At 36.9% G+C, this 11,616-nt stretch overlaps 1 protein-coding gene across 1 annotated transcript; it reads right to left on the reverse strand.

Moving 5' to 3' along the window:
• Nucleotides 1–1,841: 1,841 nt before the first annotated feature.
• On the reverse strand, nt 1,842–11,332 carry LOC308279548 (E3 ubiquitin-protein ligase RNF138-like; the record flags this gene model as incomplete). Its single annotated transcript, XM_080719677.1, has 2 exons — nt 1,842–2,523; nt 10,734–11,332. The coding sequence occupies 2 exons, from the start codon at nt 11,330–11,332 to the stop codon at nt 1,842–1,844; spliced, it is 1,281 nt and encodes a 426-aa protein (XP_080575803.1).
• Nucleotides 11,333–11,616: the final 284 nt, after the last annotated feature.

Genomic DNA, 11,616 nt, shown 5'->3' on the forward strand with positions numbered 1-11,616 from the left:
CATGTAACTGCAGAGAAAATCCTTAAGCACAGTAATCATGACTTTTTAGAATAACAGAACAAAGGCATTAAGATGTATGGCTTTTTGTGTGTGTGACTATTACTATCTATAAATAAAGCATTATTGTTTGAAAGAGTTTTTATAACATGTCATTTCCAAAATTAACATTTTTATTAAATCAAGTTTAAAAAAATGTTCACTGTAGAAGTCAACAAGGGTTTTAAGAAAATCAAAATATAGCTTTTTATAAAATATATGCATATATTAGCAGAAAACTACTTTTGAGATTTCAGGATCTATTAGTTAAAGAAAGCATATCCATGGTGTATTAACGTGGAATATCAATGAATCCCCTCTTCCTTCTTTCTGTGATTTGGGCCTTCTACAAAATACTTTTGATTTCCATGACTGAATACTAAGAACAAACATAGTTTTTACTAATTGTAGTAAAACAGTAGCCAGTGAAATCTATTTTTCCTACATCATAAAGACACATTATTTTTGAGATTAACGAATGAGCACCATATAAACAAGTAATTGTGTATGTGTGAACTCAATTTTTGAGGTGTACTAGCAGCAAAATTACCATTGGACATATTTTATATAAAAAAATTGGTGACACAAATTTTAATCAAATCAAACATGTCAACCTTATATTGTACATCTATTTTTGAAATCCTCAATAGAAATTTTGTATAACCTGACAAATTGCATGCAAAGATATATGTGTATATACGTGTGTTACACACACACACACACACACACACACATATATATATATATATATATATATATATATATATATATATATATATATATATACAAAAGTATATAATACACACATATATCTTCATCTTTGAGGTTTTTTTTCTTCTAAGTATATCTGTACAATATATCAAAATCAACTGAAAGTTTCTAATAAAAGTTTCACATTAGGTAATGAGAAACACTGGTTATTGAAAATTCTAAGGCCAAAGAACTATTATTCACCTTAGTATATTTCAGCTTACAAATTAGTCAAACAAACAAGACTGAAATTGCCAACTGGCCACAAAAGAAATATCTCTCTTGATACTTCCTTCTAAGAGAAAAAAAAGGAAGTATCTTTACAATGAGTTTTTGTTTTTTAAAGAGTTAAAATTAATAAGGAAATCTCACTAGTCTTCAAAAATACTAAAATTATATAAATACAATTTTCTTATAGTTGAATTATTCAGCTATAATCTATATTTAAATTTTTTCCTTTGGATTCTTCCATTTAGCACTTTAAGTTTCCATTCTGCAACTCTAACATCTGGCTCAGATCTGTTAGGTCTACATCAATCACATCTTTAAGAATTTGCTACTGTAGGGAAAATAGATTTCACTGGCTACTGTTTCACTACAATTAGTAAAAACTATGTTTGCTCTTAGTATTCAGTCATGGAAATCAAAAGTATTTCATAGAAGGCCCAAATCACTGGTGTACCAAAAAAGATGATAGATAGATGATAGATAAATAGATAGAGATAGATAGAGAATAGGAAGAACTGCACCAAATTTCAAAAGCAAAATAAAGAAAAATTCAAGAAAATGTAATATAAAAAGATAACATATAAACAGGGATTGCCTTTACACCAATACAGGGGTGAATTATGATCCTTTTAATGTTTTTAATGTCTTAACTTTATTTTTTAAGTCAAGAGGATGAAGTTTGAGCAACCCAACTTTATTTTTCAATTACCTTAAAAACAACAGACTAAATTATTTTTATTAATATACACATCAAGTGGTTGAAAGGTGACTCCATGTAATTTTCTCACTGAAGATGGCACTTAGGGGTATAAAGATGTTTACAGACTTCAGATGTTTACTTGAAAAGATTCTTCAACAGCAGTTTGATATTGGGTTTCCTCATCTAGTTCAAGATTCAAAAATTCTCCATAATCAAACTGATGTCTCTGATTTAGATGACTAACAAAATTTCTAGTAATCTGGCTAGGATCTCCGCAAGGAAGAGACACACAAATAGGACATGTCAAAGGAACTATCTGAAGTAGGTGGTTATTGTTACAATAATCCAGTAAACTCTGTCTGGTAAAATTTGACTCTTGACATAAGGGACACTTAAAGGTGGGATGCCCAGAAGAACTTGTATTCTCTTTGTAACTTTCTGTGTTATCAGATGTGGATGTTTCGCTCCTATTACTGTTCCCTACTGAATCTTGAGAAATCTGAAAGTTTGGAATGATAGGAGAAACACCATATTCATCTTGACACTTTTTACAAGTTTTGCAATGATGCCTCATGGGATAGAATTTAATCTGTTTTGTGCAGCATCTACAGCTACCAGAAAACTTCTTCATGATATTTTTGAGATCCAAGGCCCATTCAGGACATGCTATTTCTCTTCTAGTCACATTTCCATGACAGAGTGGACAATGTATTCCACTTTCTCTCATTGCAGTCAGGAAGAATTTTCTACAGAAAACATACTGACAGGCTGCGGTCTGCCAGGCGTCTTGAAAAATGAAACTTGAAAATCTACAGAAAAGAATTTGTCTTTTCTCAATTATATTACAGTTGAAGATACTAACTGCAGTAATATATATATATATATATATATATATATATATATATATATATATATATATATATATATATATTAAAACAGAGCATTATTTACTGTATGGAGTTATTACATAGTCATTATATTGTTTAACCAATTTTGAAATATATTAATAAGAGCAATAAAAATTACTACCTTGAAGTGAAACAGTAAATATTTGATTAATATGCTTAACATACAAGAAAAATTTATACTAAGCCTTCCTTACTTCACAACCCTCTTCTAGTCTATTTCAGTCAGTATAAATATTTACATTTACAAAACCTTTTTGAAAAACTATCTATGACACATGTATGGGCCTGGCTTAGGTTAAGAATATTGCTAAATGTAATATAGCTGTTTCTTAAAGCTCTCTGAGAAAAGAAAAACTGTCCAACCCCACAGCACTTTGAGACACCACCTCTGCATTTACCCCCCTTTCAAATACAGAGTACTGAGATTGACATTGGTATTGTCACATATAAACACATATACTACCGGGGTTACTATGGCTCTGAAATATGCTCTTGAAATCAAGCAATATGATACTCTGGGTTTGTTCTTTTTCCTCAGGATTTGGTTTGAATATTTGTGGTCTTTTGTATTTCCATAGAAATTTTAGAAAATTTTCTTCTAGTTCTCTGAAGAAAACCATTGGTATTTGGGATTTCACTGCATTTGTTAACTGAAATGAACTGAGCTGGGCATGGTGGCACACACTTGTAATCCTAGTGATAGGAGGCTGAGGCAGGAGGATCACATGTTTCCACCATCCTCAGCTACTTAGTGAGGCCTTCCACTACCTAGACCCTGTTTCATAAATAAGTAAATAAAAAAAAATAGTGCTGGAGGTATAGCTCAAAGGTAGAATTTCCCTGGGTTCAATACCCAGAACTACAAATAAGGAGGCTAGAGTGTAGCTCAGAGGTAGATGACCCTGAATTTAATCCTCAGAAACACACACACACACACACACACACACACACACACACACACACACACACACACCTATGGACTATGATTTATGTAATATACTTTGCTTGCATTCTGATTTTTCTTTCTGGTAGACATGATATTTCTTTTTTTTTTCTTTTTTCTTTTGGTGGTACTGGGGTTCCTGGAAGCCCTTCTACCTCCGGGCTACACTGCCAGACCTATTTTATATATTTTTATTTATTTGGTAACAGGGTCTCTTAAGCCAGCGGGGATGAATTTTTAGCGTGATCCTCTTGTCTCCACCTCCCAAGCTCGGGGATTACAAGAGTGTGCCACCACGCCTGGCAAACTTTCTGCCTTCTCTAACATCAGAGGAAACTTGAGTCCTTGACTCAGTTTAAAATTATTACAGGAAAGTCTCACACTAGACTTACTCCCCTGAATTCTCCTTAGATAAGGTTGTAATTTTTTTTTTTTTTTGCAGTACCAGATTCTACCTCCAAGCTATATCCCCAGCTCTTTTTATAGTCTTTTTATTCTTGAAACAGGGTCTTACTGAGTTGTTAAGGGCCTCACTAAGTAGCTGAGGCTGTCCATGAATTGCAATCCTCTGGTATCCCCTTTTAAATCCTGGGATTACAAGTGTGTGCTACCATGCCTGGAAGGTTTTAATTTTTTTCAGGGCAATGTTATGGAAGGTGGAAGATAGAAAATCTTTTCTAGTGATTGTGTGTGTGTGTGTGTGTGTGTGTGTGTGTGTGTGTGTGTGTGTGTGTGTGTGAAATAGATACATACATGCATAAATATATTACAAACATACATACTTACTGGTGGTTTGACACTGGGCCATTCTACCTCTGAGTTACAGCCCTATTTACATTTTCTTTTGAAACATTATCTTGCTAGGTCACTATGAGTCTTGCTGTTTCTGAGGTCAGTCCTGAACCTGAAGTCCTGTTGCTTCAGCCTCCCATGTACTAGGATTACAGGCATGCCCTACTACATCTAGTTCTGCTTCAGTAATCACCATCCTCTGCATGTGTGTATTAAAACTCTAAAGGCTAAGATAGCTACAGGCTTACTTTTATGATTACTTTACTGATAAACATTGAAGTAACATCCAATTACTAGTTGTTCCAGCATCTCAGGTACAATGTCACTGACTTCAGTCCCCAATAACTAGCACATGTGTGTGCACCTGCGCATGCACGCACACACACACACACACACACACTCACACACACACACACACACACTGGAGGACTTCATGTTTGAGGACAGCCTCAACAAGTATTGTGACTCTCATCAACCTACTGCCTACTGAAGCCCTATTTCAAAATAAAAATAAGGCTGGTCATGGTGGCTCTCACTTGTAATTCCACCATTCAGGAGGCAAAGACTGCAGGATCATGGTTTGCTGTCAGCCTCAGCTAATTAGCAAAGCCCCTTCATATTTAGTGAGACTCTGTTTCAAAAGTAAAAGACTAAACAATAGGGCTGGTGGTATAGCTTGGAGGTAGAATGCCTCTGGGTTCTATCCACAATACCTCTAAACAAACAAAGAAACATACAAATAAATAAACAAGATAGGGCTGGTGGTGTAGCTTGAAGGTAGAATTCCCAGAGTTCCATTCCCAGTGCTACAAAAAGATTAAAAAATGACTGATGTGTGGCAGTATTTTTTGTTGTTACTGGGATTGAACCCAGGGGAATTCTACTTCTGAGCTATAGCCCTAGCCTTATTTTTAGGTTTTATTTTGAAACAAGGTATTGCTGAGGCCTACCTCATACCTGAGATTCTCATGCCTCAGACTCCCAGTGATAATTTTAGATATATAATACCTGCAGGCATTAATTACCAGTAGGTAAATAAAAAATAGATAAAGATATCTCACAGAAGGTCCATTAGTATAGAGATAATTAATGTAACTGAAAATTGAAATATGAAAAATGAAGAACAAAATAGTATGTAATATGTAAGAAAGTACTAAATACTATGATTTCTCTTTGATTAAGTACTTTAAAAGCCAGATGACTGCTTAAACAAAAATAAATAATAGGAAGTGTGGTTTAGGCTATGGTAGATATCTTGCTAGATCCCCAGCACAACACACACACACACACACACACACACACACACACACGCACGCACGCACGCACGCACGCACATGCACGCGCACACGCACACACATGCACACACGCACACAGAATATAGTGTGGGACTGACAACATTATTATAATTAAATTATAGGACAAGAAAATATACATAAAAACTTACACTGAAAAGGTTTCATATATTATATACAATATCAAGTTAAGAGTTACTAACATCTTAGGCTTGGAAGTGCACACTTGTAATTCCAATACTTAGCAGCCTGAGACAAGAGGATTACAAGCTTAAGGCCAGCCTCAGCAATATCGCAGAACTCTTATTAACCTTTCAAGACCTGTTTCTAAACAAAAAAACTAAAAGGGCTTGGAGTGAAGCTTGGCAGTAGAATGCCTATAGGTTCAATCCCCAGTATCACAAACAAACTCCCCAAAGTTACTAATGACATCAAAGATTTTATGTTGAACTTACTATATTCTATATTAACACTGAAAATGTTTTAAAAATATTTATACAGACACTATAGATTATTATGAAGTACCTTGAAATATTACAAATATAAATGAATCAACTACATCTTACCTACTGGATCCACACTTAGCAAGAGAATCAGACCGTGAAGAGTTCTTTGTTTACCCCAATGAGCACCCAGCCTAATGGCTGAATGACAGGGAGCTGGGGCAGCCAAGGCTCATTGTCACTAGAGTGTCAGGATATGATCTCATAGGCAACCAGCTGGGAGAAGATAGAGACTCCAAATTCAAAGTATGGTTTCTAGTAAATGCATTATTGCTCTCCTACCATTATAAGTCTGAAAAATTGTGCATGGAATTAATATATTTTACTAACTGACTTAAACTTCTTTAAACCTTCAAAAAAAAAAAAAAAAAAACTACTGGGAAGGTGCCTGTCGTACTTTTATCCTCAATCTCTTTAATGTCAGAGCTTAGAGAATAGAGCTGGATTTCTCGATTTATTACTGATTGAAATCTGTTTTGAAAAATGCCACAGTGGCTATAATTCATGAAGAAAAGATGATTAAAAGAATTAATAAATACATAAGAAAGTTTTGTACCACTAAGTGCAAACATTTTTTAAGAACCTGAAAAATCCCAAACAAATAACTTAATGTTGCATCTCAGGGCCCTGGGGTGGAGAAACTTCAAAGACAGTAAAAGGCAGGAAATAATTGAGAACCAAAATTAAAGAAGTAAAGAAAATATATAATAAATGCCACAACACGTTAATTATTTGAAAAGATACAAATCTAAAATTATTTGGCTAAAATAACAAAACCAGAAAACACACACACAGAAAAAAATAGACATGGAAAATCAGGCACTACCAATGTACAGTGGTGCACACCTAGGATCCCCATACTTCAGAGGCTGGGACAGGAAGAACTTAGGTTAGAAACAACTTCAGCATAGTTCAAAAATCCACAGAATAACTTGGGATTCTTTAAAATTTTGTATTCAACAAATAAGTAAATCTAAAAGTCACAGACCAACTTCCACATATGCACAATTGTATCAAGAGGATTCAGAAAACCTAAACATACCGATTACAAAGAGATTGAACCTGTGATAAAAAGCCTTCCAACACCAAGCATGATGGTACATACCTGAAATCTCAGTACGTTAGAGTATTGTTGCAGAGGATAGGTTGGGGGGGAAATGTGTGTGTTGTGTGTGTGGAAAAGTAACCCCCCACCCACCCACCATACAGACAGACAGACAGACAAATAGAAAAACCATGGATTCTTGTCCTAAGATAAGAATAAGTATTCATCGTTTGGACAGCTGCTGAAGATTTAAAGAAGTTTATTAAAAAGATAGAAATACAGAGATAGTTACAGCCCTGTGCCAGAGCAGCGCACAGGGGGGCAATTCAAACGAAAATGCCAAAGAACTCCAGTTTACTGAGTTTTTATCCTGTCTAAGTCCAGCAGGTCCCTCTGATTTTTTTTGGAGATCATGTTACCCCTTATCTCCAACCCCAGCTCTGCTTCTGTTATCTCTCCAGCCTAATTTATGGCCTAAAGCGGGAGACATCTCTGTCTCCAAACACAGGCCCAGATTTAGGGCCTGAGAGGGAGGCATCTCTGTCTCCAGACACAAGCTTTTACCTTTCATCTTCTCCCCCAAGATGTCTTAAATTGTTCTTAGGAATGCAAGGACATGTTAGCTATCCCTGGCTTTCTTAGAAAAGAAGATATATTTCAAGATTGGACATCTTTCCCAGTATTGACACATTAATACATTTTAAACCCTCTTCCCAATACTAGTACATCCCCCCCTTTGTCTAGTAAGTTCCTGACATCTGTCAGACCAAAGGTAGGTACAAAAAATACATTTTTTTACATGTACACTTACATAAACATTTAACATGAGCTAATTTCCCATCAATATCACTCCATTCTTATTACATACATACATGTACCCCTAGCAAAGGAATCAGGGCAACAACTCATTGAGCTGCTTCGAAGCTGAACAGGGACGATTTAAGGGGGCCCCAGCTTAGGGTACATATGTATGAAATTGGCATGGAGAGGTAAGATGGGTCCATGTCGTGTGTGTCTATGATGAATCAAAGGCCTCGGTAGATGTCTATCAGGTTTTGTCTGTCAGAACACTTTAACCCTATGAGATAATATTTATGATACAGGTTAATAACATAGCATTTAACTGAGAAATTATAATTCTTTTGTTGATTTAAACTGAAACACACAAAAGTGGATGTATTAAGTTTATTTTGCACCACGTGAATTCAGAAATTAGTGTTGTGGAAACCTGAAATAAGCTTTGGAATAAAGATTTTAGATGATTTGATGAACACCAGGTCACCTGGACAAAACAGAATTTACCCTTTTTCTCTGGCACTGTTTGAAGTTCACTTAAAACTTATTGGTCAGCTGACAATAGCGTAACATTGTTATCTAGGACTATGTCTCAGTCAGAAAAGATCTAAAAGCTTCCCTTGGCATGAGTGAAAACAAGCTGTTAATTTTTACCTGGATATGTGCTCCTCAATTGCTTTTATGTTTGGTGGGCTTAACAAGCTATTTTTAGGGTTATCTCTAAGACCAATTTTATAACTTAACACAATGTGACTCATAGGATTTTTTTTTGTAACTTGTACATACCTTTTGCAACGTGCTTTAACCTTCTTGTTTTATCCTGTTTCTTACTTTTCCCATTTGGGACAATCTTGTGATAAAACTTACAACCAAACAAATTCCATCCATGCTTTATACCTTGCTTTAACCCTCTAACTTTTTATATGGTCCTTTGTTTTCCTTAGGGACAACCTTAGGACAAACCTCACAACATGCTTTGTTAGTCTTACAAAACCTCCTTTTTCTATATTTACCAACATATAAAGAAATATATATATATATAGACTTTTTAAATCTGTCTTTTGTTGTTACATACAAGCAAAAAAAAACAAAAAAAAACAAAAAATCATATCATTTAATAATGTTGTTCATATATTAGCAGTTAAAGAAACCCATTTAAAAGACTTAAGTGTTACTTTAAACCTCATAAAGGTAAGAGCCTTTTAAAGCATAGCATTTGGCATTTTAACTTAATTGAACTATAGATTACATGGAAAATTAAGACATTAGATAAATATCACTAGCACCTGAAAATCTTAATTTTGCAAAAGGAGTAATATTAAAAACACTGTATATTTTATTTGACCACACACCTTAAAACTTATATTATAAACTACCACGGAAATCCATGACATCATAAAAGCATCCCTAGTATCTTAAAAGATTGATTTTTTTCAAAGAAAATAACTTTATTTAATCACCTCTCACAGGAGTCTAATTGGACAACTTTTCTGAAGTAACCATTTTAGCTAAGACTGATTGAGATAAAAATATTTTTGAGCAATAACTTTAGTGCACCCAGCAAAAGAAAAAAAAAAGTTTGTTATCAGAGGCACTGAATTTTCTGGTGTCATTCTAAACACCTCTGCAGGCTGAATCTCAAGTAAAGAGATGGCTCAGGGCTGGCCTGAAACGACTCCCCACCCTGGCTAAGCTGGGAAAGAAGGACACCACCTCAGATCTGGCCTCCGAGATTTCACTGCGTGATCGCCTAAGGCTCTTTTAGTTAACTCAGGTGGTGGTAAGTGGGAGGACTCACTGGGAATATAGGTCTGAGGACCCCAATTCCCTCTGGAACTGGGGGCGCTCAGCCATTTAATGGCCCCCCTTTGCACTGTGAGCCAGGCCTCAGAGGGCCTGTATGGCCTCCTGGTTGAGAGCATTTTCTAAAGAGTTGCTCTTGCTTTTCCACCTTAAACAGACTTGAGCCTAGGCTTTTGCGAGCAGCCAGAATCCTTAAATGGCTTTTGTCCACCTATCTTTTCCTTTTCAAGCCTCTGTTAAACCAAATTGGCAGCCTGAAGTATTAGTCTGTCTGAGGATGGCCTTCCCTTCTACTGGGTAAAGAATTAACTAATAATGTCAGCATCTATTCTTTTTGAGTAGGTGTTATAGCCTTATATTTAATCCTCATGAAAGAATTGCATGTGGATAGATTGAACTGTGAACTTTCCTCTCCAGGTTGTCTGAGGCCCTCAGGCAAAACCAATTGGAAACTAATCTGGCAGCACTAGCCCCTGTGGATCCCAGGCTGCTGAAGCTGCACCTGGAATGCACTGGCTTTACCTTGGCCAGGCTCAAGAACTTTTTTTTTTTTTGTGAGTTTTTCCTTTCTAGCAAAGAGCTGGGGTCTACGAGTGGCACGGCCTGTTTCCCCTGTGGCAATACTCTGTCTATCATCTGATTCCTCATTCATGGAAGCCTCAAAATAATCATTCCCCATTGCTTTAGCCTCTTTATAAACCCTCTCCCTTTCTATAGAAGTCAGTGTTTGTTCAAGAAGTAATCTAACATCCCTCCAAGTAAGATCATACAATGAACTGAGTAATTTGAATGCCTTTATGTAATGGTCAGGGTCAGTAGTATAATTTCCCAAGTCCTTTTTAATTTCTTTCAATTCTGCTAGCAAGAAAGGCTGATGGACTTGCTTAGACCCGTTTCTCCCCCCTCCTACCGAAACAAGAGGAAACATCCCTCTTTGCCCCTGAGCCTCGGGAACCCCCTGGGTCTCCCGCATAGCAGGGCTGCTACACTGAGGTGGAGGGGCCTTAGTCATGTTTGGTCCTGTGGACATGAGAGGGGGTTCTGTGGCTCCTATAAGGCCCTCTTTCTGATTGTTCTGTCCCATTTGTGCTTTAGATTCTGTTTTAGCCAAAGCTGCCACAATAGCCTCAACCTTGCACCTTTTAAGTAACTCTGGATGTTCCCATAAGTATAAAAACAATTGAAGATAAGCTATCTCTGTCCATTTACCCTCTTTTCTACAGAATAGGTCCAATTTCCTTAAAGTATTGTAATTGAGACTCCCCTGTGGGGGCCACTTGTCTTCGTCCCCTAGCGCATACTGTGGCCATACTTGGGTGCAAAAAAATATGAGAGCTTTCTTCTTTAGCATCTTAAGGTCACATTTTTCCCAATTTTGTAGAACACAGGCGAGTGGAGATCCGGATTCCACCTTGGAGTACTGAAAACCCATCTGAGAGGGAAAAGGGTGTGGTTTTAGTGTCCTGTCTGAGCGGAGGTCTTCCTTGTATGGTTGGCGAGTTCTACAGACACGCGAGATTATCCGTGCAGGTGCCATAAGTATTTATTAGATCAGCCCATTAGTCCCGGGAAGCTCCCTCCCCCACCCCCATGTCACGGGTGCAGGGTGGGGGTGGGATAGATGTGGAAGAGAGCCTTACACGGATGTAGAAATCTCTCTGTCCCACAGGCTTCTGTGTTCCTGGATCCCGCCGTCCCCTTTTTATCAAAGGGGAGTGGCTTTCTGTGGGAACATCCTGGGTCTCACAGGATAGGTGGGTCAGCCCCGCCCCTGCCCCGTATGGGGGTCCAGAACCTAACATCCCGGCCTTTTTGGTCATA

The sequence above is a fragment of the Muscardinus avellanarius genome (genome assembly GCF_963383645.1).
Source record: "Muscardinus avellanarius genome assembly, chromosome: Y".
NCBI classification, from domain to species: Eukaryota; Metazoa; Chordata; class Mammalia; order Rodentia; family Gliridae; genus Muscardinus; species Muscardinus avellanarius.